Source organism: Lathamus discolor, chromosome 5 (genome assembly GCF_037157495.1).
Source record: "Lathamus discolor isolate bLatDis1 chromosome 5, bLatDis1.hap1, whole genome shotgun sequence".
NCBI lineage: Eukaryota > Metazoa > Chordata > Aves > Psittaciformes > Psittacidae > Lathamus > Lathamus discolor.
Window position 1 is genome coordinate 121451264 of NC_088888.1, and position 27534 is coordinate 121478797.

Here is a 27534-nt window from a genome sequence, read left to right on the forward strand (position 1 = left end):
TCTATTTATGTTTTTGCATTATAGATCAGAATATGGCTACACATCCCTGCTGTCATGCAGCACATTATACCCTTTAGGACTTATGTTATCAGGTAACTTTTTACTTATAAGAATTTTTCTTGTGGCACTGTTTTACAGCACCTATGAATAATTTCAGCTGATACACTTTTAATTGTTCAAGTTGTTGGTCTGACTGTACCATTTCAACAAGGAGAGTGAAGGTAATGTTTAGTTGTAGTTTGGGCAGCTCCTTACATCTATCTGATTTCAGTATCAATCAGATCAATCTTGTTAATAGCATTTTCAGTGTGACATACAGCCCCATCTTGACATGTCGTGTCAGGTTCGATTGTAATACAGTTTCACTTACTGGAGTATCTTCATAAAACTTTACATTACATTCGCAATGGGACAATGTAAGTAGAAGGGCAATATGTAGTCACTGAGATTTCATATACTGAGTTTTAACACTTCTTCACATTTTGATGTTCTGTATTTCCAGCTGGCAGGAACTGAAGTGTGATCAAAAGTCTACTCGCACTTTTATGTATCTAAATATATCCAGTCCCAAAGATCTTTATATCAAGCTGCCTATCATGAAAAATACTTTAAAATGAAAGTATTTGTAGATACTTCATTATATGAGCTATGTATTTTTATTGAGTTTCTCAGGACAATAGAATAAATCCAATGAGCTGCTGATGAAATGATCTTGTGTATGTGTATCTCTGCCTGGAGGTGGAGGGATGTGGTTACACCTAATTCCCCTTCTGGTGGCCCAGTGTTAAACATCTGGTGCAGACAACCTAAAAGGCCACTGCTCTTGCATGGGCCCACAGCTCCACCAGGGCTCTGGATTTCCTATAACTGTAATGTTAGAAACATGCTTATATTGGTTGTAGCTGACTTCCCTAATAGCAGTAAATGTGCCTTTATTGTCTTAACTATAGCCTTATAAAATCAGACTTTTAACAAAAGTAATTTCATTGGCAGCAAAGAAGTGCATGCAACAATGAGGCTCAAGAACTGTGTTTCATATTATAAAATGCTATGGTTTTAATTGTAAAGAATTTTGATTGTAAAAATTTAAGTACTGGTTTGGCTGTCAGTCTGTCTTGCTATGATACAGCCTCTACTAAATGATACCAGCAGAGAGAAGAGTATTCTGATCTTTCATTAAGACATATCACTCTTGAGTTGCAGGCCAGTGCACTCCTTTAATGCTGATGTGTTATCTTTGAAATCTTATAAAGGTAATTATTAATCATGGAGCAGCCTAGGAAAGACAGGCAGAGAGAGGATCTTCAAGTTCTTGTCTCTGTACATATTCTGTTAATGGTTGTTCCTGTACCTGGGAATTTGGGTCATGAGCCTTACCTGTCTTTTTGCAGTGTATGGAAATTAAAGAGCATTGAAGGATCAACAATTAGAGATAGGCTGATAAGAGGGAACTTGAGTGAGACAGAATAACACAACCTGCAGTCTTTGCTGTTAATTCTCACTTGCTTGTCAAACTCTTAATTCTTGTCAAACTCTTAATTCTTAAAGCATTTTCTATTGTATAACTGTAGATGTGATTACAGTCACTGGAATGAATAGATATTTTTTCCTGTGTTCTCGTCTCTTCCTCTTTACCCATAGAATATTTGCATCTGATTTGAAATGCAATTTGTCAGCAGCTTGATGCCTGTTCTTAGCATTTACAATACATTCATGTCAGTCTGAACAGTAATATTGCTACAGGGTACATCTATGGAAAACGCTAGCAGTTCAGAGAAGGAAGAGAATGTTCTCCCAGTTTCCATTTTTCCCAACTGGATCCTGATGGGAGATCTGGGGTTTCTCAGCATCATGAAATCCAAAGCTTTTTTGTGAAGATGCACATACAGAATGAGACCTGAAGCTTGGAGGCCATATAACAAAAATAATCTCTAGTGCTGTACCTATATATGGGACAGAAGTTAACACAGATGCCTTTGGTGAAAGATGACTTCCTTGATGTATGCAGTTCACCCCATGTGGTTGTCAAGCTTACAGATCTTGTCTTAGCAGCTTGGGTCTCTAGGTCTCCATCTGCTTTTTACTTTAGTAAAAAGAAAAAGACAAACATGATCCTGGGCACACAGCACAGCACCTTTGAGACAAATCCTGCCATTGCTTCTGCTGCTTGGGGAGGGTTTTAATCTAGAATGAGCTCTCAGTGCTCTAACTGACTGTTAGTCCAAATTGCTGCTCATGTAGATGCCTTGCAAGAACTGATCAGCATAAGCAGAAAGAGAGATCACCTGACTGACATCTTAGCAGCATCTTTTGTCAGATGAGGTCATCCTTTATGTTCCTGTTCTGTGGTTATTTTTACTAGGAGTGGATGAAATAAAGAGCAGAGTGTGTATTTGGGTAGAGGAGGCCGCTGCTGGAATTTGCAAAGATTATGGACACAATCCTGCCATTATTGCAGCTGCTAAGAAAAGTAGCAATAAGAAAAGACCAATATATGATATTTTCTGCCTGGGGAATGCAGCATTAGCATTCAGATCTTGCCTCTGAAGAGCATATGTTTTTAAGCAGTTTAGGAAAGAAATAAAGGACCTGGATTAAAAATGGCACCTTTTAATAAGGAAACAAAGTGGGTTTGAACCTCCTCAAGCTTTTATTGATCCTCATACCTTAGAATTCTGCGTTTCAAATTGCAACATTCTCATAGAAAAAAGAAGAGACCGATTGACAAGGTGCCTCAAGAAAATAAGTTAACTTCCTGCAGTTATAAATGACGCAAGTTGTTGATGGTGCCTCTTTGTAAAGAGACGGTTCCATCTGACATCCACCTCAAGATGCGAGATGAGCGATGCTCTGCATGGTTCCACATGCTGAATGCCTCAAGAGAGCAGTAGCTATAAACAGCAGTGTTTTGGGGGCAGTGTTTCTTCAGTGGCAGGACTGTTGATTGAAAGTGTCATGGGTAGTTCTGTCCTTTAGAAAGAAGAAGACTAGCAATGAAGCCCAGTTTTATGAGAAGAGATAAAATTGTATGTCTGATATTGTAAGTGCCTCTATAAACCATCAATAGTGCTGGATAGGATGATGGAAAAGACCTAAAATTCTTCTTTCTTTGACACCACAGTTGGTATCACCTACTCAATGTTCCTCTGGTAAAATCCGAGAGCTGTGTGACATTAGCACTGACCAGTATCGTAGTTCTAACCCATTCTTCTCACATCCCATTTTCCTTTCTCCTGCTTCAAGATGGAGCTTGAGAGATTTTTCAGGAAGGATTCATGTGGCTGCCCCAGTTAGCTCTGCTCAAGCACATGGAGAGGAAATTGCAGTGGCACTCACTCCTGTGTTGGCCACGTAGTCTCAGCACAGGGCATGACCATAGCACTGGTATATGCAGAGGAAGCGGAAGCTCCGAGCTGTTAATCCATGATGCTTCCTGTGGGCTACAGAGAGAGAGAACACAGCTGGAAGAATTCAAATTACTCTTCTGCTTAAAAATACTTTTCCTAAGAATTTGGGATTTATGGGAGCGCTGAAGACCACTCCTTCCTACTAAATACTGTGAAAAACACTTGTAATAAGCCTTGAAGTTTTCAATTGCAAAAAATACTGAGCTCCTCCAAAAACCCGAACGTTTATGCTGTAGATACAGTCAGGAGACAACGGCCAAGAGCTTAAGTTAATTCTTCCTATCACTGAGGAGCTCTGACTCATTCTGCTAGATATCCCTTTTGCAGCTGTGCTCCAGAGGAGTCATATTAAGGGGAAAATGATTATTTCACACTTGAGTAGCTGAAGTCCTGGAGCATAAGATGTGATTGTGAGCATTAATGTGGAACTGCATGTTTAAAAGTGAACTCTCTCTGTCCCCAAATACAGCAACTTAAATAGCTTCAGTAGACTAAACCTGCTTTTAAAGAAGATAATATATATGTGTTGGTTAAATGTAGATAATATATACTCACTGATTATTCCAAATATGCCAAGCTGGCAGGACATGTCCTGTACAGATATAGGCTATCTTTTAAGTGTATTATAAACAGAGGTGCTTTTCTTTCCAAGAGTCTCATTTAGGCAAAAATTGTTCATTCATTCTTTTAAGACTTTAATGCTCATCAGAATCAAAAAGATAAAAATTTAGGGATTAAAAAGAATAATGCAGGACAGAATGGAAGCTATTATTAAGCCATTACATGAGTCAGTCACATTCACATTTATGTACTATATACAGTTCTGATCATTCCATGTCACAGAGGTAGTAACAGAACTACGTAGGTTGATAGTAAGTTAATGCAGTACATTGATGGGAGGAGGGACATAGTCTAGGACTCTCTTCTTTTTGACAGGGAGATGGCTGTTACAGGAGTGAAGACAATAAATAGGGAATGATAATTCACAGGTTTTCAAAACCAAGACATGGAGAACATGCACGACAACTGCCAGGTTGCAGAGTTAAGAAACATGAAGGGAGATTGTTTTTCATGCAAGCATAATGGTGAAACTAAGAGGCTTAGGTTAATGAGAGAACATAAAGTATAAATAGAGATAAATGAATTTACAGTACTAGGTAGGTTCATCCATTATTTTATATATGGGATAAGTCTTTCATCTGCTTTTAAACTGGCTATTTTGGGCTAAACAGACCTTTTGCCTTGCTCCAGTATCACTGTTTTTCTAAGGCAACATGGCAGATGTAGTTAGTCACAGTAAAGGAAGGTGAGTGTTAATTGCCTGTGCTAGCAAAAGATGTCTTTTTTTTGTTTAATAATAACATTCTACTGGTAAAAGCATAAAGTAGACCCAGTGTACTGATACAGATGGGTTTAGGCCACTGTATCCTTCCACATCAAAAATGAGGCTGGGCCTACTCTGACAGTTTCTATAGTTTTAATCCTGGTAGTAAAGATACGATCGTATGTGATTTATGACCAGTGTAGAAATGCAAATAGATTTTCTTGTGTAGATGCAGTTGCACTTGTAAAGACAAGTATAAAATCTTCTACGTTGATACAGGGCCTGGGTAGATAACCTATTTCAACTAATAAAACCTAGCATGCAGGTTAATGAATTAAAAGTGCTCTTTGTAGCTTTCTTTAGGGCCTTGGCAAAACATGTTACGCTGTTGAAGGACTTCTGTAGCAGTGAAAATGCATCTACATAGTAGGTTCAGTTATTATAAAGTGGAGTTTTTTTTAAACACTGTCTCTTAATGATATTATAATACAACAAACATGACACAGGTCTGATTCAGACTTGGAATAAATGTAAATGGGCTGGAAGAACCTTAAAAATGTGGTTGTAATATGAATTTATGAAGGTAGGTTTATACTGAGATGGTTGCATTGAAATAAGAAAGCTTTTGTTATATACACTAGGTCAGAATAGTTGCTTCACCAAACTTTGTAGTGGGAGGACGATTTCAGATGAAGGTCCTGTTGCAGAAATCTAGTGAAACCACAAAAGCACCCTTGTTTCTGTATGTGTAGATATGTCCATTCCCACTGGGCTGTTGCGTACAATCACTCTTTATCTGCCCTATCTAGGATGAGAAAACTCGTATCATTTATTTGAACAGCTTTGAGATCTTTAGCAATCCCTCACAAAACAGTGTTCCCTTCTTGTTGCTGCTTTCATTTAGAAATCAGAGCACAGAAGCATGGCATTTTCTTGCCATCGTCTTGTTTCTTGTGCTCCACCTGAGAAGACAAATTTCACAGTTCATGACGCTGAAGGATCTCATTGCCTTGGCCCTCAATGATCCTTCTTGTGTTCTACAGTTACTTCTCTGTTATTTCTATCATAAATCTACAGTCTCTATTATTATTTGCACTGAAGTATTTTTTCTGTTTGACAATGTTAAGTATCATTCAAGTGTGTTTATTTTATGGCCTCTACATAAGAGCTGTGAAAAGGCCTCAATCTAAATAAGTATCAGGGCCTGTATTTTTGCTTTTTAAGAAAAATTTACTGATGTTTATATGATGTAAATGCAAAGGAATGGTGCATAAATCTAGTTAAGTGTACTTTAATATCTCTTGTGTTTCTTAAAAGATTCATGCATCTATTTGGCTGGTCTCCAAGGACAGATCCAGGCTTAGGCTGTCAAACAAATGGATTTTTAACACTTCTATGTAGTTAAAGCTAGTTTGGATGTAGTTGGAACTTCAAAATGCTCAAGTACAGCAAGAAAAAACTATGCCAACCTTGTGTGCGTGTCCCTTTCACAGGGCAGTCTTTAATTCAAAGTCCTTAAATCAAAATAAGCCCATGAAAGACTGTTTCTAAACATTCTTCTCTTATGCATTCAGCTTAGAAGAGGTCCTCAGCTGCATCAGTGTTTTGTATAGATGTTCTTGGTATGTCTTGATCTTGTAGTTGCTTAGGTAAGACCAAAGTTGGGCTAACTTCTGAAAGTTAGTGTTTATAAATTATTATCATTAATAACTTTCTTAATAATTATTTTAAATGGATTGGGTTTTCTGCCTTCCATTTGAAGACCATACTTTTATTGCGACTCATTGTGCAGGATTAGACAACATTTTATGATGAACCTGTTGTATGCATTGTATCGGAATATGATTGCACAATTTTAATGTGTTTCTGTTCTGGGTCTGAGACCACAGACAGGGATATATTAAACTTGAGTGTATCCTCACTGCCAGAGCATGCTGTTTGTGATCCATTATTTCCAGAAATTCACTTTTAAAGTGTATTAATATCATGGAATGGTTTGGGTTGCAAGGGACCTTAAAGCTCATGGAGTCCCAACTCCCTGCCATGGGCAGGGACACCTTCCACTAGAGCAGGTTGCTCCAAGCCCCATCCAGCGTGGCCTGTTCAAGCGGATTGTAACACTTGAGTTTTAAATCAAGTAAATAAACATGATGCAGCTACCCAGAGAGGGCACCTTCGCATGAAACAGGTGCGAAGTTTAGGGTTCCAACCTCCATTTCTGAAGAACTGCATGGGTTTCTGTCATTTTGTGGAATGAAATAAATCTGAAGAGGTTTAAAGCAAGCAATTTATTTACTTTTTAAAATATTATGTGTAATTCTGGTTTTCCTTGTTGGTTTTCTTTTTTGCCAACTTTTGATTGTGGTGTATTAAGGCATAGTACTCTTACAGCTATTGGAAATATCTATTTGTTCTAATCAAGAAGGTGTTCCAAATGTTCTAGTTTGAATCATACTCTCTTTTTTCCCTTCCCTTTGTAATTTATTCCAGGTATTTATGTAAACTGTCAGACCAGGAGTTGCGACAGAGTGCAGCCCGGAACATGGCAGATTTAATGTGGAGCACAGTTAAAGAACCATTGGATACAGCCTTGTGTTTTGATAAAGAAAGTCTCGATCTTGCGTTCAAGTACTTTATGTCTCCAACTCTGACAATGAGATTGGCTGGGCTGAGTCAAATAACAGTAAGAACTTTTTGAAAACCTAAATAATACTTAGGAGAAAAATGTTTCTTTTTGTGTTTTATGAGTTACAGACTTGTTTTGGGGCTCTTGTAATGTGTGAAAATGCAGAATCCTCTTATATCTGCAGTCTTAGGAAATTATAGCCATGGTTGCGAATATAGGATTCGCTGAGAGAGAACTCCAAGTGATGGTTATGTTCTGCAGCATATGGAATGGAACTGTTGCACATTTCCTGAGCAATTTACCATGCTAAAAAACCCTCTTAGAACCATGTTTTGTGACAGCTATGTTGAAATCAAGTCCCTTGACATCGTTATATTTGTTGTTTACACAGGCTTTCAATCTGTTTTCATTTTTACCTTTGCAGTGTCTTGACTCTACTATAATTAGCTGCTTCTTTGTATTGTACATACCTCTTTTTCCTGTTCGTTTAGTATAGTCTGTTTCTCAAGAGAGAGCATTTTTGCATTAATTAGCAGAAGACTGAAGAGGTAAATATATATAGCATCAAATAGAAATAGATAAAAACCAAAACCCCACTCCTCCTTTTCCTATAGAAATTCTCCACATTGCAACACCAGTCAAGCTCTGTTGTGCTTCCTCTGAAAGTCTGAAAATTAAGAATCCACCAGTTTGTGGTTTTTTTCAGGCATGTAGTTCATTTAGGCCTGGGAAATTGTGTCATTTTATGTAGTTCTGTGTTTTGACCCGTCAGGATTGATAAACCTGACTGTAAAAGTGAGATTTTAATAACAGGACATGTATAACCAGAAGCAAGATTTTGCACCCTCACAGTAAAGAACTTCTTCCTTATACCTGACCTGAACTTCCCCTGTTTCAGTTTGAACCCATCACCCCTTGTCCTGTCACTACAGTTCCTGATGAAAAGTCCCCCTCCAGCATCCTTGTAGCCCCCTTCAGGTACTGGAAGGCTGCTCTGAGGTCCCCATGCAGCCTTCTCTTCTCCAGGATGAACAGCCCCAACTTTCTCAGCCTGAAGCTTTTTTTTTGTTGTTACCTTGTTTCACTTTGATTTTATCTCCCAATCATCTGAGGGAGTAGTTCAGCTCCAAAATACACTCTTCTGTCTCTCCTAGTCCCTCACAAATAGGATTCTCTGTTTTCCTGTCCTTCCAGTTGCAGATGAACTGAAATACGTGGAAATGAGTACTCCGCTGACGTGGCCATCCTTCCTGTTTCAGTTTTTCAACCCCTTTTTATCTGGTTTTGTGCATTAGTGAAAATGCAACCTTGTTGGGTGTTCCCTGAGCAAATTCAGTGCAAAACTTGAACAGTGCACATTTCATAGAATCCCAGACTGGTTTGGTTTGAAAAGGACTTTAAAGCTCATCCATTCCCAACCCCCTGCCACAGGCAGGGACACGTGCCACTAGAGCAAGATGCTCCAAGCCTCATCCAGCCTGGCCTTGAGCACTGCCAGGGATGGGGCAGCCGCAGCTTCTCTGGGCACCCTGTGCCAGCGCCTCAGCTCCCTCACAGAGAAGAGCTTCTGCCTTATATCTAATCTAAATCTACCTTCTCTTCCTGCATTGGCTTCCTATGTACAAGGTTTAATTACCTTTGATGCCTGAGTCTTCAGACAAGGTTAGCTGGGGAGATGCCTTTTAATTCTCACCTTCCTTTGCTGAAGACTTCATATCTTTGTTGACTTCATAACTAACGCATTTGTGTTACATTAATTAAGTACAGGCGTCTTTAGCTCCTTTAATGTTTCATATACGTTAAACCATTGTAAAAGTATTTTATTGGCTTTGGCATTTCACGATGAGAAAACATGAAATTAAATTGTTAGGAGCCGAGTGAGAATAATGTGGTGCAACACTATCCCAAATGTATTTTGTTTTGCAAGGTTGTGGCAGAATTCTACAACTTTAGTTGAAATTACTGTGAAAACTGTTTCAGAATTCCAATATCAAAAAGAACACCTTTTGTCAAAATTCCTTTGGATAAGGATTTCAGATGGGAAATTTGGATCAATGTGTGCCCATGGATTTAAAATGAGGATAGGTGCAGTTCAGTACTTTTTCACTCTTTGATCCCTTTCAGAACAGTCTTGGTTGGGGCACAAGTCTTCAGAAAAGCCAGTGAACTCTCACTTCTTCATTTGACCCAATTTTAACAGCTTATAATGATTTCTTCATGAAGTTCTGTTCACGTTTTTCCACTCCTAAATAGGCTTCATTTGAAAGTATCTATTAATAACTTATCTATTAATAATTGTATAACCAGGCTCTCATCTCTCACTAATTTCTTCAAAAACACTTTTTCCCCTGAAATTTGTTGAGATCAGACATGAATAAATGTCTGTGTAGAGGCTGCAGGACATTAGCTGTCACCCAGATTGGAGAATGCATGCACCGGGCTTCTTTCAAGAAAGGAAAAAGTAAATATTTTGATAAAGATAAGCAACACGTTGAATTGGAATTTCGGAAATTCACGTTACTTTGTCTTTAATATTTTTGAAAGCAAGATGAGAAGTAAGTTTTATTCCTGAGTTTTAAATGTTTAAAACCCTGTTACATACAGGTGAAGAACTGGACGCAAAGCCACCTCTGTATCTGGAAAGTTGATGCTGAGGAAAAGGGTGGTAAAGAGATGGAAACCTTTAGCAGGCTTTTCTGTTTTGCTGAGATAACTTGAATTTATCAGTTCATATACCTTTGAAAGCTTCATTTCATATAAAAATACATAATTTTCACTCTCCACTTTTGCAGACTTTCGCACTGATAATGTGACAAAAAAAAACTTTGCTATTGTAGTAAACGTTACAGTAATGGGGAGACTCATCCTAAGACATCAGTTTCCAGAGTGTGTGTTTCATTCCTCATGAAAACCTGGGTGCAAAGTGACTGCCTCGCACCGTGCTTTGATTTCTGGAGTGGGTGGAGTTTTGTAACGTGATTTAATTGCTTTAGTGAAAGAAAGGTCAATTAAAAAGGAAAAGTGATGCCTCTTGCTACTGGAATGCCTGTTCAAAGTTTTGTCAAAGCAACGTATTTAAAAGCGTTGAAAGTACTGGAAGAAATTGTTTACAGTCACTGATACTGTTTATAAATGTAAGAAAGCTACCTCACAAGATGTCTAGACAAAATGTTAACTTTCTTCTTCCTTTTTCTAACTGTAGAACCAACTTCATACCTTCAATGATGTGTGTAATAATGAGTCATTAGTTTCAGACACAGAAACGTAAGTAGGAACATTACTATGAATACTTTCAGTGTGCTATATGATTGCGGTTCTCCTGTTTTGTTGTTGTGGATTATACACAGTGGGGAGTAGTGATAACCTGAGGCATTTATTAGAAATATTCTAAGTAGAGGTTTAATAAATGGTTTTAAGTGATAATGTTGAAAATATTTCTAAATGTCTCTGGTTTTTGTATTGTCATAAAGCATAAAAGTCAAGGTAACCTTTAGAAAAAAGCAGATACTGAAGTAATAAGTACCTGTAACAGGCCATTACCTCCATTGTGATGTATAAATAAGAACCAGCTAATTCATATCCAAGTAGTATTTTTGCCATATTCTTCTTTTCTTGATTACTTAGTTAACAAAACTTGTGCCAACACTGGCTCTCAGCCTTGTTATTAGTTTTCCACTGCGTCTCTGAGCCTGTGCTATTTGTTGGTTTTCTTCAGAGTCCTTATTTGTGTAATTAAGGTGTGTTTAACAGTTCTAAAAGGGACTCCCATAATCTTTGAGAAGATTCATGTGTGGGATTGTATTCCAGTGAGGAAATGTACTGATTTTTATAGTAACTGTAATCTTACTGTTAGAACCTTACAAATTAGGCAAAAGTATGTCTTTGAGTAGTTGAAATAACTGTTCTTCAGAAATCATGGGCAAAGTAGGTAAAATCTAGGATATTACTTGTGAAATACTCTCTATGTGTATCTTGGGGGTTGTATCCATGTGCAGATCTGTCTCACTACAGACACACTCCACTGTCTTTTGCTTATCAATGAGAAGTCTGTTGCAGCAGCAGTTGGCTTGCTTTTTTCTTCTGGGTATTTTTATTATAGCTGGTTTTATTTGAACACCTGCTCATTGAAATCTGGCAGCAGTCAGGACCACAACCCTATAGATCTCATGTAAATAACTTGTATACTTGAAGTGAAATTTAGGGGAGTAGGTCGAGAAGACAACTTTGTCTTGTCCTTTGTCGCTAAATCAATAGGTGAATATGAATCCGTGCTATCTATTTATTGCAAAGCAAAGTTTTGATACATAGTGCCAGGAAAAAAATAAGGCGTTATTATTATCTATGCCATAAGTATCTTACTATGATCTGATGAGACCGGAATGTCATGTCATTAAGCTCATATACATGTCAAAATATTTTCATTACTGTAGTAAATGTAATCACACATGTATTACTTTAATAGATACATAAGATTATTATGTATTATCTTATATATATTATCTTACATATTTTGTGGCCTAGGAGAGGTGTTGGGTTTTTTCCAAAGCTTCTAGTTCTGTAGCAGTGGAAGTACATACTACAGGAGTATAACACCTTGGGTATGTGAGGTGGTTTTTGTTGGCTGGGGTATTTTCAATGTTGTACTGACAGTTTATGGTGTATTCTTACACTGGGACTGCCAAACATCAGTTTTACCCCTTTTTGATCTTCCTTCCTTCACGTTGAATATCTGAAACTGAGGTGTTTCTTGGTTAGTTCATCTTCTGAAACATACTGTGAATGAAATAATTTGTAACTAGTAGTAACTAATTAAAGAACATTAACAAGAAGTTATTCCACCAGTTAAACGTATTAAAAAGCTGTTTGATTTTCTATCTCAAATGTAAAAAAGGAAACTTATCAAGAAGGGGAAGAGGAGGCTGCTGAAATTTCCCTGCAGAAGAGCAGATGTACTGTGCAGGAACATCAGTTATTTTAAAGCTGAAGGAAATTGTCAAATTCTCATTTGGGCTATTACTTTCTTGTCAAGGGCATCTGTAAACAGGCTGTCATTTGAAAGGAATGCAGCATGAACAGAAGACCTTCTTTTCCACTTTTGTAGTACGTGGCTTTTTTAAATGTGAATTCCAGTCATTCTGGTGTTCTACCTGAAAAGCTGGGTACAAATCAGTATTGAGTATTGCTGCTCACCTTCAGATGTCTTTTGGAATCACTGATTTCTTCCAGCCAAATCAGGAGGAATGGCTGATGCAGCAGGATGGGGAAAACATCTCACTTCTACAGTTTGTTCAGTACAAAGGTTCCCTCTCATTAAAGACTCTGTTCATGAGGAATTTTTGGATGAGAAGGCACTTACAGAGTTGGCAGTGATTGAATGAGCAGCAAAAGGGAAGCTTTTCATTCCTGTTTTCTTTCCTTAGTGGAGAAAGGAAGTCTAAGATTTATTATGTACCTTTGTAGCCTCTGCAGATTTATCAAAGGAAGATGTTTTGCACTATGCCTGGTCATCCCCATTATGTGTTTTGACTTTTCCAGATGCGTTTGGAACTGTCAACCTTTGGGATTTCTCCTTCTGTATCTTGATAAGGTGGGTTTGCGGGAGGTATCTTCTCTTTTTAAGAAAGAGCTATCAGTTCTAGTTCTTCCCTTTTGTTTGGGAGAATCATCAGGATTTTGCAGCAAGTATTTTGCAAGAGTAGCCTCCCGCCTTTTATCTGTATGGTTGCAAATTTTTCCAGGGTAAGATAAGCTAAAGCATCTTTTGGCTAGGAGGTCGCTGGATTTCACAATTTGCACTTGAAAACAGCAGAAAGCCAAGGGAGAGAAATCTGTTTTCTCTCCGTAGGTATTTGTATGTCTTTTTAGCTTTAGTTTACTTGACTGTCTTCTCTAGGGTGTGTGGTGACTGAGTATGTGTATTGTCAGGACATGTGCAGTGTCTCAGTGACTCAACTTCATAATATCCCTCAGAGAGATACTTTTAATTTAGCTATTCCTGACTCTTAAGATAGAATCAAATTCTTCGCAGTCTGAGGTAGTGAAGAATATGAAATCTATTGAAGCTAAAAATAACGGGACTGAATAGAAGAGTCTTCAAGTCTTTGATTAGTGATTCCTCAAACTAGTTTGCTGATGTTGGTTAGTGAAAAACGATCATGTCTTTCAGGGAGGGAAAGATGTTTTTATGCTGTTTGGACCACAAGAGGAAAAACTTGTTTTTTCCTTAAAGAGGACACCACCAGCTGGTGGAAATAACACGTGTAAAGAGATATTTGTTTTGCTCCTTAAGTGGAAGGCAGCCAAGAACTTGAGTTTCAGGTTTCAGGTTGATGCTGCCATGACCTCCTGCCTCACTTACAAAACTCGATTACCCTCCCTTAAAAATCTCCTTACAGCGTGATTTCAGGTGGGCGAAATCCCTTCCACCTGTGAACAGAAAGGTCTGGATTATTTCTTCTCCTTTCTTTTCCCTCTCTTATTTATTGGGATATTAATCTGCAAGTTTTATATTGCTTTTTCTGTTCTCTTAGCTCATGCTAACTCTTGCTTTCTCATTTTTTTTGTCTAAGCTCACCAAGTGAATTAATGTCAACATCGTTTAAATGCCTCTTCCCATCTCCTATTCCACATTCCAGGGATCTTCTCAGCTTTTCTTTGAAAACAAATAGTGAAGTTTTTCACCCAGCTCACTGATGTTTCTGTCTAATGACATAAAGCTTTCTAGTGGCACACACAGTAGTTTAATAAATACTCTAGATGATGCCAGAGTGGTGGTTTCGGAGCCTGCAAAGCATCACATAAGAAAATGGATGCTCACAAAAACGTGTGCTTGAATGTGTGTTTGGAGGGTGTCTGCTTTATCCTCTTCACATTTCTGAGGCTAAATAGTTGAGATCAGTATTCTACATCTGTTGTTGTGTTGTAGATGCTATTTCAGTGATTTTGTCTTCATCCCTTGCAAGCTGCTCGTTCTATTGCTACATCTTTCCTGTTGAGGTTTCACATGATATTTTTCAGTGACGTTACTGACTTGCTGTTGTATTTCATCCAGCTTTGTAGCTGCGTGGTGAATTGTGTTGGAAATTGGCTGGTTGGATAAATAAGGTTTTCGTTGGGGAGGCTTATTTTGATGTGGGATTTGTTCCTGAATCTGGGTTATCATGTGGCTACCAAGTATTGCACCACAGCCTTAGATTAAAGTGTTTCTAGGGCTTTAACCCAGTCCTCTTATAGAGAAGCGTGCTTTGACCTACGAGGAGAATGCATAAACTGTACTTTCCTTCCGGATAGTTTTATTTACAATAACAAACAATATTCAAGCTGTGGTACTCGCCTTTTGTAAGTACAGTTCACAAACATCAGGTTATATCACAGCTGCATAGCTGCCACTCTCTTCCCTGCAAACTCATGGAGTGCCTGGGGAAACTAATGTCAGAAGTGCTTGAATTTCATTTCTTGGAAGTATACCAGTTATTTTTGACAGATATGAACTGTCAGTGAACTTAAATTAAAAGTGTAAGGAGAAATTAAGTCTAGGGGTCATCAAGCCCATTATCTTGTGGAGATTTCCAGTGTGAGAAAGATTTAGAGCCAGCTAAACCAGAGTAGATATTGCTTTTAGTTTTTCATTCTCTTCTCCTCCTCCCTCACCCACAACACAGACCCAGAGAGAGTATCAGGTTCCTTAAATGACTTGTCCCTTGCTATCCCAATTACCAAATCCATGAAAAATAGCTAATACGTGTTATTACCAAGGTGAATGTTATTACTGCTAAGGTCTGTATGACGTAGATACCTAATTTGTAAAACCATTCTTTCTACAGCTGCATTCATGTTAGAGGGAAAAGCATATCTGTGCTTTGATCATAATGCATGTTTTTCACTCTCACTGTTTCCTTCCTGAAATGGAAGTGTTCAGGAAATAAGTCAGACATCCTTCATTTACACTGAAATCTGCTTTCTTTGGTGAATCCTTCAATCTGCTGTCGTAATTTCTCAGTGTATCAGAGAACAAAACACTTGGTGCTGGTAGTAATGTCGTCCTTTCAAAAAGCGGTATATATAGTGATGGGTGTGCCTTCAGCAGAACTTTCTGGGAGGAACAGTTCTCTCCGGGAAACACAAAGGCAGCATTCTGCCTTTCACCACAAGGACCCTCTTGTTTTTGGTCATCCTCAACAAATCCATATCAAATGAATGTTTACCTTCAGAAATCTGAGATGTCATTTTATCACAGTTGAGCTCACCAGTAGGATAAAGAGGTTTTTACTGCTGAGAATACATCCAGTAAAAAGAAGGCAGTCCTGCAAAAGAATAATCCATTATTTCTCAGAAGAAAAATGTTGCAGATTAGAGAACTGCCATACTGGTTCAATACAATGTGAAGGAATTCACTCTCTAAGGGATGTTTTGTTCTTTCCTTTAGAGTAGCTAAAATGGAACATATGACTCTGGATACAATGTCTAATGGACATTGTGCTGCTAGCAGAAGTACTTGGTTTAAGGAGACGCACTGAGGAGCATGTCCTTTCATATTAACATCACCTAGTGAATCTAGCTGTGTTTAGCTGGGATTCATTCTGAAAGCTACAGGTTTAAAAATTGAGATCCAAGAAGAAATTAAATGGTCCTGGAACAAAATGACCTCTGCTGACTTACAACTGGTATTAAGGCTTTTTACCTCTCACAGAGGACCATATGCAATGATTTTCTTCACATTTCGTAGCCAGAAGTGCATCCGTTCCGGTCTCCTGCATCTGATGGGTGTATGGTCACTTGTGTCACCAGATCCATCTACCTTCTGTATGTGCAAAATGCAAGCTATGAGGCTTTCTGCTTTTATTTTGGTCACGTAGCAGGAGCACGTGTGCCCACAGCAAGGAGGAGCACTGTAAAAGCCATGAGAAGGAGCTGAACAGACTGTTGAGTTCAAGGAACTCATTTTACAGGCTGCATTCAGTTTTCAAAGTGTGAGTTGGGCACCTGTGATTAAAGGTGAATTTGTAATACCAGGTCTACCAGCTGCCTGCCAAAATGAACGGTAACAGTGCTGTAGTCTCTTGAGCTCCATCTCCATGGGCAATGCCACTGTGGGCATTGGGTTTGACAGCGTAGAGGCAGGTGGATAAGAGCATTTTTTAGAGCCATACTTGTTCCTAAAGGAGACTGGTAGCATATATTCAAAGGAGTAATAAGTTCCTTTAGCTGTAAAATCTGCAAAGCCACAGCTTGCATGTGAAAAGGCCTTACTTCATTTTTTGTTAGACAGAAATTGAAGCCCTAAATGAGTGTGTAATGCCCATGCTCCAAAGTTTGATCTGGGGTAGACGTCTTTGGGGTGTTGCGGTGGTGTTTGGATGTTGGTTTGGTTTTGAAATGAGGCTGTAGGAAGTAACTAGATTTGGATTTCATGGAACAGATCTGGCTTATCTTTGTCATCCCTCTTTGAGCAGATACCCTCAGAAACTGACTTTACAGTATGAGAACTAATTTACTAGTAAGCCGTAAGTGATATTGCTGGTAAATTGTTGTACCTTGCAAGCCAGTTATTACTTAAGTATTAGGAGACGTTTTTTGAACAATATAAGAATATTTGATTCCTGATATCCTGGAATTAGACTAGAGGATGACAAGATAGGAATGGTGTTGAGTAAGAGTTTCTTTGCTCCTTGAGTTCATCCATACGGATCAGGCAATTCAAGACAACTGAAGAACTGGCAGGATACCCCAGGAAAGTGTTTGGAAACCTAAAGGTTTTCCTGTTTGGAAAACCTAAAAGGCATCTCTTTTTACTTAATGATTCTTGTTCTCTTACTGCAAATGATCCAGATTGGCAATCCTGGAATTTTAACAGTGACTATGAATGTGACACAGAATCACAGAAGGGTTTGGGTTGGAAGAGACCTTAAAGACCATCTAGTTCCAATAGCAGCAGTAAAAACACTTCTTCCTGTAGTCCTCCAAGACACCCACTCCCTCCCATCCTCTCCTCCTTGGGAAACAGAGCGCTTTTATTCCAGGGCCATTTAAACTACAGGCTGTGCTTTAAATACTGTGATGTCCTCTAATTGCTTCTGGTGCCAAAATCTGGATAAACAAACCTTTGCTTGAAAAGAAGGAATAAAAAGGAGCTTATGCACTAGTTTCCAGACAGGGCAGTCCTTTCTGGAAGTTCAGCTTTTGTTTTGGAAAATTTGGATTCCTTGTCCTGTTCTGTTGGAATGTGTGCTTATGGATTGGCAGTGGGTGAAGTTCCCTCTTTTTGTGGATGAAACAAAATGAGAATTTTGAAGTATCTTTATGCTACACGTGTGTACGTGTGACCATGTAAAACATAGGGGTTTAAAGCTACATGAGCTGCTCTTTGTGCAAGAGAATCTAAAAGTATTTCAGTGGGTTTCTTTAAAAACCGATTTCCAGCACTCCCACCTTTAGCTGCATTTGTGAACTCAATAGCTCTGGAATTCCATCATAAACTTGGGTTAAACAGCAGTGTGTATCAAAATCTTACCTGTGAGGACTTTGCAAGTGGTCTGTTGAGCTCTGTTAATGGGTAGAGTTGTTGGTTACAGGTTTGCTAATGATCCAGAGGGGTGAGTGGGAAATGTTGGTGTTTGGCATTAGTCTTCCAGCTAAGGAAAAAAATAGAGGAATCGTTTTCTTCGTACCTGAATGAATGACCATTGACAATGCTTTGTATTCAACAAAGTTTTCATATGCTTACTACAATTACAGGTATGAATTTAAAAGACATGCTGTGCTGGGGCAGAGCGCAGTGTGTATATTGTAGGCAGATAATTTCACATGTTCCCACTATTTTTCCTCTCTAGGTCAATTGCAAAAGAGCTTGCAGACTGGCTTATCAGCAACAATGTAGTTGAGCACATTTTTGGACCAAATTTACACATTGAGGTTTGTGTAAAATTGCTATTTTTAGTATAAGCATAGAGGGGTAACTAATTGTTCTAGTAAACCTTTCCTCAATATGTTCTCACTTTGCAGATCATCAAACAGTGCCAAGTGATCCTGAATTTTCTTGCAGCAGAAGGGAGACTTAGTACTCAACATATAGACTGTATTTGGGCTGCGGCACAGGTAGTTATAAAACTGTCGTGATTGCAGGAATGATAAAAAAAATCCAAATAGAAAATGTCAACTTGGTTTTGGTTTAGATTTTTAAAGTTGAGTTTCTTTCTTGTCTATTTTGCTGACCAAAATTGTAAGTTAGGTAACTGCCAGTTACTGTGTTTTTATTAGATGCAAAAATCCACCTAGGCTACTTTTATACAAGAGGAAAAAAGGCAGGTGTATAGCAAGGACATAGTATTTCCACTAAGAACGGGAATAAAGATTGTAGGGTAGATGTAATATTTTTACTGTTGTGCTAAATCGCCTTGCTCCCATGTATTGTAGCTACCATTTCTGGTACTCCTGGTGGGTACAATCAGGTGACAGTTGTGGCAGTGAAGTTTACAGCTGTGCTACAGTGCTGGTGTTAAAGTGTATAGAAGGTACTGAGGTTTTATTTTTAGCTTGCTAAACCTGGAAGCTCTTTTTTACTTCAGGAAGATGTATTTGTTTGCTACTTCTCAGGGATGGATATGCTTTTTATTTTAGGTTGTGAAATGTTTTATTTAGGGGCTTTGAAGGCAGGAGACATTTTGATTTCCTGTTGTGGAAACTGTTATTCTGTGGTTTCATTCTTCTTTTATTATTGAGAAAAGCCACTCAACAAACAAACAAATCCCAGAAAAAATCCCTCAAGGTTTCAGTGTCAGTTTTTCTGAAAAATACACTCAAGATGAAGGTCAGAGAAATAAAATTGATCTTTTGAACAGGTACAGAGAGAACACTTTTATACAGGTTAGCATTTGAAAGGGTTTTTTTTATGTGTTCAGTATTTCTCTGTGATTTGTCTCAAATACTACTGTACACACATGCTGAACCCTCTGTATTCCATTGTCATTATAACATACAGCTGCTCCCTGTAGCAGCATTCCCTCTTAAAAGGCTCCAACAATTCTCTTTATCAAAGTAATTAATAATTATTTATTGCACTTACATTTTTAGAGCAGTATTTTGCCTTCCATAATGTTTTCACACTTACAGTAACTCACTTTAGTATTAGACATCTGGATTTTTTCTTTCACCCTATAATTGAATACAGTTACCCAAATGAGCTAATTCTTTTACAGCTCACAAGTTCATTTTGACATACTGCTATATATTATTGAATATAACAATACTGTTATGTTCAATATATATATTTGATATCAAAATGAAGTATGTCCTAACCAACTTCCTCTAAAAGGTTTAAACCTCCAGTGTTATTTAAAGTGCCAACACCTTTAGACTAAAAGAATAGAAGACCTTAAAAAATGTATTTTCCACTATTTAAACTAACTTCTGGGCAAAAATATATCTTCTCTGAATTGAAGCAGGTATCTCAAGATGTCTAGATGGATCCTTGTATAGAATCCACATAATTTCAATCCAGTTTGAATCCTGTGAAAGGCAGCCTGTACCCCATTAGCTGCTGACACGTATTTTATATGCCAGGAAGGCAAAATAAATAACGAAAAAAACCACCCCTTTTGAGGTACATTTGTGATAACCAGCATTAAAAATGTTTTTTCTAGAAGATCCTTGTAACTGTTACTTAGTTTTTGAGTATCAGCATCCTTACAAACATCATGAAACCCTTTGAATGACTATGAAGAACAGCATTTAACCTAAGAGGAAACATCTAGGAGCACTGTCACTTTAATGTGTAAATAGAGTGTACTCTTAGCTAAACACATTGTCATATTTCTTGACATCCATTACTGGAAAGACAAAAGAATTGTAAATAATCCTCACACAGTTCACACAGTCTGTTCTCTCAGTCTCACATTAGCTTGTAATGTCCTCAGTTGTATTTGCCACCTCATTGCAAGTATTATTTCCCTCAAGTTTTAGCATATATACTATATTGTAGAAGTTCTGTTTAAGTTAAAATCCAGTTGTTCGTTTCACCATATCTGTTAGAACTGGAGCAAAGGAAGACACTGTCACATTTGGTTTCACTAAACTTTATATATTTTACAACATAAAAACTAAGTTTGTTCAGAATTAATAAGGCTGATGTAGTTTGCAATTATTGGACAAATGCTTCCTGAGAATTTGTGCGAATATGTTGTTTAATAATTAATTTTATCAATCTTCGAATTATTTTTGTGTTCATTTTGCTGTTCCTGTTACCTTCTCTGTACCTTGTAGCTAAAGCACTGCAGTCGTTACATACATGACTTGTTTCCTTCCTTGATCAAAAACTTGGACCCTGTCCCACTCAGACATCTTCTTAACCTAGTCTCAACTCTTCATCCAAGTGCTCACACTGAACAGGTAAAGACAAGGCAAACAAAATCACTGGAACAAGAGAAATTCTGTTAGTATATTAGACAATCATTATGGATTTGTCTTTGTGTTTCTAAAGGAGTGCATGCACAAGTAATATTCACTAATGCATAAGAGGGAAACCATATTAGTAAAGTCATGTTTCTTCAAGTAGGCCTTTTCTGGCTTCTGAATGATAATCTTTCTGAGAGATTTTTGAAGACTGCATAAGCACTGATAGAAGATTTTTAACTATGTCTGAAGTCAGAAAGTGTGTCACACATTATTTTGTGCATTCATTTATTCTGATGAGTTTATGTTGGTGAACTGTAGTATTGCCATATAGAAAGATTAGTAGATTTTTGCAAACAGAACCTACTGCTTCTTAATGGCACTGTTACCTGTTTCTGTTTATAGACCTTGTATTTGGCCTCAATGCTTATAAAAGCACTGTGGAATAATGCACTAGCAGCTAAGGCTCAGCTGTCAAAACAAAGCTCTTTTGCATCTTTACTGAGTACCAATCTACCCATGGGAAACAAAAAAGGTACGTGGTTTTCCAATAGATCCATTAGTTCAGTGTTTTATTTTCCTAGTCTCCTTGTTGCCTTTGGACCAAAAGGATGTTTAGAACTTTTAACTTGGAAGTATTTTTAAGCATGTCATGCTGACATTTTTCAAACCGAAGTTGAGGATAAAGACAAAAGCATTGAAGCTTTGGTAGCCCATTTGGAAAGGTTTCTATTTCCAATCAATTCTGTTTGTATATCTAAAGTAGCATGTATTTTTGTATTACTTTTTTTTCTTTTTTAATTCAGAGGATGGTCCATAACTCACCATTTAACTTTTCTTGTTCTGCTGAACATCTGTAACTTACATAACTCCATAAAATCTCACAAAGGTTTATCTAATTTTTACCTAGTTTTTGATATTCCATGCTATTTCTGGGGTTTTTTGGCTTTTATTTTTCCTTGACTGTGTATTCCCCACAGTCAGTCCTAAAGATGCCACCAAGCCATTTTACTGTAGTTTTCCTTTCTTTTCCTACTGCTGATTTTTATGAATCATGGACAACTATATGCTGTCAAAAAGGATTTTTAGTCACTTATTTTTCCATCCTGCTTTTTTCCTTCAGAAGAAGAGGAGCTCAGAAGAGCAGCCCCTTCACCTTGTAAGTATAGTTCTAGAAGTACACCACAATCTGATATGTTTGATACTACGGTGGTTTTCTACAGCTGTGGAGTCTTAATAGAGGAAGAACTGATAAAAGTTTGAAATTACACTTTTATGGGAGATCAAATGGAACTTACATTTCATGTAGAATGTAGTATATTCATATAGCTGTGCTGTGTACTGGGAAGAAGAGACATCAGAATACAAATCTTGTAGTGAATTGCTGAGTGTTCTAAAGGGAGATTTTAGTGTATAGGTACACAGACTATTTGGGTTATCTCCCTTGTTTGACTGTTTGCAGGAAGAATGCTGCTGAGTTCAGCATTTGAGGCAGACTTGCAGACTTTATGTAATGCTGTTACGTTCCAGTTAATACATAACACAAAGTAACTGGGAAGTGTGGTTTTAAACTAGGGTCACCAGCAGCCAGCCCTCAAAGTAGTGACAACAGTGACACCCATCAAAGTGGAGGCAGTGATATTGAAATGGAGGAACAGCTTATTAACAGAACAAAACATGTACAGCAGCGACTTTCAGATACAGAGGTAAGAGCTTAAATCTTAGTCTGTGAATGTGGTTACTGAATTGCTTATTAAGCTATGGAAACAAATTATTATGTTAGAATCTTGCCCAGAGCATTTTGTCATTGGCAACCAAATTGAGAAAGAACGAAAGCAAACTTGAAGATCTGACACATTTCCTTATAATGAAGAATAGTGTTTGGATGATGATGTTGTTGATTATGTGTTTTCATTGTTGTTTTATTTTGTCATCAATCTTACAATAACAATTACAGGAATCCATGCAAGGAAGCTCCGATGAGACAGCCAACAGTGGTGAGGATGGCAGCAGTGGTCCTGGTAGTAGCAGTGGCCACAGTGATGGATCCAGTAATGAGGCCAACTCCAGTCACGCAAGCCAGTCTGCTGGAAGCCCTGGCAGCGAGGTGCAGTCTGAAGACATTGCAGATATCGAAGCTCTCAAAGAGGAGGAGGATGAAGAAGAAGAAGATAGGGGTCATAATCCCCAGAAAAGCAATAGGAGCACAGATCTACGAAGCAGGAAACTGGAATCACAAACAGGCATTTGCCTGGGAGATTCACAAGGGGCATCGGAGAGGAGTGGTGCAAATAATGGGGCAGGAAAGGACCATGTTTTTAACACTGACTCTGTGACACCAGTGGATAATCGAATTAGAATGCTAGATGCTTGTTCTCATGCTGAGGATGCAGAGCATGACATGACAGGGGAAATGAGCACTGCTCACATTTCACAAGGGTCTCAAGATTCTTGTATAACTCACACAGGGGACTTCCTTGGGGAAACTATTGGAAATGAATTATTTAACTGTCGACAGTTCATTGGGCCGCAGCATCACCACCACCACCATCACCACCACCATCACCATGACGGGTAGGTATTTCTTCTGATTCCTCTATAACAGAAATAAAAGTGGTAGCAAAATACTCCATATGGGCAGAAATTTATATGGACATTTTGGAGTAGTTCAGGATAATATTGTCTGACTGCTAATAGTTATAGCAGATAATTACACAGCGATCTGTTTTGTTAATGTCTGATTAAAGTCTTTTATAAAGGTTTTCAATTGAATAAATAAGACAACATTTAAGAAGATGCTGAAATTGTTTTGGGAAATGCTGTATTTAATTAACATTAAAGAAGTCAACACAATCATCATGATAGTGAGACCTTCAATTCGTCTGGAATTGTTTTCCAAATTCACATGCAGGTCTGCTGTTCAGACAGACAGTTCATCCTGACTAGCTTTAGGGAGATGTCTTCTCGCTTGTAGTCTGCTAAAACTACCTTTCTCTTTGATATTGCCCATTCTAATATTCTTTTCCAGGCACATGGTTGATGATATGCTAAGTGCAGATGATGTCAGCTGCAGCAGTTCGCAGGTCAGTGCCAAATCAGAGAAAAATATGGCTGATTTTGATGGAGAAGAGTCTGGCTGTGAAGAAGAGCTTGTACAGATCAATTCACATGCTGAGCTAACATCTCATCTTCAGCAGCACCTTCCCAATCTTGCCTCTATCTATCATGAGCATCTTAGTCAAGGTAAGAAAAGAAAAGAGAAAAACACGTTTCTTCTAACTCAATTCTATATAATTTTGAATTAGTTTCCAGTAATTACACAAATTATTTTAACCATGCATATGTATTTTCCCAAAGAAACCATGGTGACTTGGGGCCTACAAGGATGCTGGGAAGGGACTGTTCATTAGGGATTGTAGTGGTAGGACAAGGGGTAGCGGCTTCAAACCTAAACAGGAGAAGTTTAGATTGGATATAAGGAATAAGTTCTTTACTGTTAGGGTGGTGAGGCACTGGAATGGGTTGCCCAAGGAAGTTGTGAATGCTCCATCCCTGCCAGTGTTCAAGGCCAGACTGGGCAGAGCCTTGGGTGACATGGTCTAGTGTGAGGTGTCCCTGCCCATGGCAGGGGGGTTGGAACTGGATGATCTTAAGGTCCCTTCCAACCCGAACCATTCTGTGATTCTATGATTCTATGACTACTGAGATTTTGCTGTGTCTCCAAGAGATCCATTTTTGTATGACCTTAGGTGTAGCTGTGTTTGCCTTTATAATTCCCTGTCCCACTCCCAGATTTCTGCTAGAACTTTTAGTGCAAGTTATAACAAATCAGACACTAAAGAGCAAATGTTTTTGTTTGAGAAGTTATTAAAGCAAAAAGAAAGGTGGTACTGAAATGCAGGGGTGTTTTTTCCTCTCTGAAACCTTACATGATTTTTCTTATAGTGGGTGGATCTTCCTGTGATTCTGTACATTTGTCAGCTTGAATGAATTAACCATAATGGGCTGTAAAGAGAATAATTTTGGCATAATGAGTTAAAATATAACTTGATATCTTCGGGAGCTTGTTGTAAAGGCCATTTTATGCTATTTCATCTTACACTGCCAAATCTTCGAGTTGACTTCAGGGTGCAATTTTAGATACTCCTAAGACGCTCCTCAAGAATAGTATCATCTTTCCATACGCTATTGTGGCAGCTTTTTTTTCTGTTTTATCCTCCTTTTAAATATAATGGAGGGTATGCTTTCTGAAGGTTTGACATTTTGATTCAGTGGTCTGACAGAACCAAGTTTGCTATCTTCCACAGACAGTAAAACCAGTATTATTCATATCTTTCCTTGATGAAACACAGTTGAGTAAGAAGTTTCTTTTTCTTTAGGCTTAACATTCCTTGTTATGTGGAACTGAATTACAATTCCAGCCTGACACTGAAAATTTGGAAGGATTATTTTCCTCCACTCTGGAGTTGAATAAACTACTAAAACTGCAGTTAAAACATGCTGTAAATCAGCATCTTTTGTCGTTGTTTTCCGTAGATATTACACATTTTACTGAAGATCCAAATTGCACAAGACCTCAGTGCAGATTATTTTTGACACCCCTGTTTTTGCACATGCAAATAACTACAATGTCCTGCACGCAGTCTACATTTTCTATTTGACTTTGCTGTTATGTGAAAACGGTATCAAACAGTAGATAAATGAGTGGTGCCATCTGTGGCCACAGAAGAAGGAAGATGTCTATCAGTGTTTATGAAAACATGATGGGTTTCTATATAGAAAAATGGTGTTTGTTTTGCTTGGTTTTTAGTCAGTTACAGGAAATAGTGGAGGCAATTTATTGCAGTGTGCTGCTTTCTTGCTTTCCAGCAATGGTAGTTATAAAGATATCTCCCTTTGGACCACAGAACTACAGAAAGACTCAAGAAATACTTTAATTACACTATGAATTGAATCTAATTAAATTAAAAAGCCATTGCACCTACATCTGCAATTCCTAAATACTGGTTTTATTGAACCTTGCCGAGAGACAAAACCAGTGTCAATATTGGCTTGACTGCCCTCTTGATTTCTTGTATGGTCGTAATCGTTTTGTCCTCTTTAAGAATCCATGTGTGAAAAAAGGCTGCAATTACAATGTTGTTTTAGGCACTTTAAAACAGCCAAGTCTACAGATAAACCATCTTGTTGTTCATGCACTTAGGAATAATGTTCAAACTAGATGGTTCCTTTTATTTATTTAGTAATGGTCTTTATCTTTTGTTCAGGACCAGCAGTTCATAAGCATCAATATAACAGCAATGCAGTGACGGACATTAATTTGGATAATGTGTGTAAGAAAGGAAATACTCTTTTGTGGGATCTGGTCCAGGATGAAGATGCTGTAAGTTGAATGCCAGAAAAAGAATATTTTTTAGAGAAAATGAATACATACTCTTCAGTAACCTTTCTTTCTGCTTGATGTAGATTCATCTCTCTGAAGGGTTAATAAATGAAGCAGAGAAGCTGCTCTGTTCTTTAGTGTGCTGGTTCACTGACAGACAGATTCGAATGAGATTTATTGAAGGCTGCTTAGAAAATTTAGCAAACAACAGGTAACTCCAGTCATAAATTATCTGTTTTCACATGTATCTGTTTTGTGGCATACAGGAAATCCAAGTTGACTATAATGATTATTTCATTTTACAGGAAGACAGTTTAAACCAGACACAAGCAAAAGTATAAACATAGTTTTCAAGGTGTCATAGTTGCATCTGAGCTGCAATATTTCTGTTCTGTCAGTGTCCTGAATTTCATATCTTGTTGCATTTGTCTGTTCTCTCTTCTGCCAGAGGTTGCTTCCTACCCTTTGGTAAAATCTGGACCACATCTTAGCCAGCTGAGGGCAAGGTCAAGTGCCTTAGCATAAGCATTTGGAGCTGAATATTCAGGTTTAACATGCAAGTGGCTGGGGAACAGAAAAGTTCTTTTCCACCAAGTCTCTTGTGGGGTCTGTTCTGAAGTAGCACCTGCAGGTAGAAGTAGTAGCTCAAGCGCAGATAACTTGTTTTAATACCCACCAAAGCTGTGAGATGTATGGTTAGAAAACTGGCAGAGGTGGTATTAATTTTGTTGATACAGCTAATCAACTGCTGGACATCACCTGCAGTGTTACATTGTTACATTCTGGCTAAGAACTGTATTTGTGAGATGAGTTATATGTATACTGAGATACTAATAAAAGAAATGCGAAGATACTCTACAGAATCCTAGATGTTCTGTTACATGCAGTTTAAGAACTTCTTAAGTTTTTGTAGATAACGGTCTTGCAATACACACCTACCATGAGTCTGAAGCAGATTTAGTTCTGCTGTGTCATCCAATTGTAGAAAAATGTTGCAGAAATGTCAAGTTATATGAAACTCAAAAATAAGATTTTATCTTCTGAAATGTAAATAACTTCTAATAAAAGATGTATACTGTTTTATTCTTATACTTTGCCCACAGCTGGTGTCCCAGGTATTACTTTTAAAGAGTTTGAAGTACTTGTAGTTCAGATTGAGAAAGCTAACTGGCTGACATGATGGTGAATTTCACACGATATAGACAGTGCTTTCAGCTGCTCCCTGAACCTGAGCTGCTCGAAGTAACTTTAAAATTAACTATTTTAATCTTGTAGCAATCATATATTGTCATCATTTCTCTCTGTCTCCTTCAGATCAGTAGTAGTTTCACTTCGTCTTCTTCCAAAGCTCTTTGGTACATTTCAACAATTTGGAAGCAGTTATGATACACATTGGATAACAATGTAA

At 37.9% G+C, this 27534-nt stretch overlaps 1 protein-coding gene across 6 annotated transcripts in view; it reads left to right on the plus strand.

The window, feature by feature from the left end:
* The window catches only part of USP34 (ubiquitin specific peptidase 34), a 139303-nt gene that overhangs the window by 34699 nt on the left and 77070 nt on the right, over positions 1-27534 (plus strand). For 5 of the 6 annotated variants that reach the window (XM_065682384.1, XM_065682385.1, XM_065682386.1 and 2 more), the window contains 14 exons: positions 25-92; positions 7222-7414; positions 10560-10621; positions 18187-18268; positions 18359-18451; positions 20615-20740; positions 21149-21278; positions 21867-21902; positions 22319-22449; positions 22701-23317; positions 23772-23986; positions 26011-26126; positions 26210-26337; positions 27441-27530. In XM_065682384.1, the coding sequence (XP_065538456.1) occupies positions 25-92; positions 7222-7414; positions 10560-10621; positions 18187-18268; positions 18359-18451; positions 20615-20740; positions 21149-21278; positions 21867-21902; positions 22319-22449; positions 22701-23317; positions 23772-23986; positions 26011-26126; positions 26210-26337; positions 27441-27530 (2087 nt within the window). The remainder of the gene's footprint in view (positions 1-24; positions 93-7221; positions 7415-10559; positions 10622-18186; positions 18269-18358; positions 18452-20614; positions 20741-21148; positions 21279-21866; positions 21903-22318; positions 22450-22700; positions 23318-23771; positions 23987-26010; positions 26127-26209; positions 26338-27440; positions 27531-27534) is intronic. The other variant, XM_065682387.1, reaches the window with a different exon arrangement.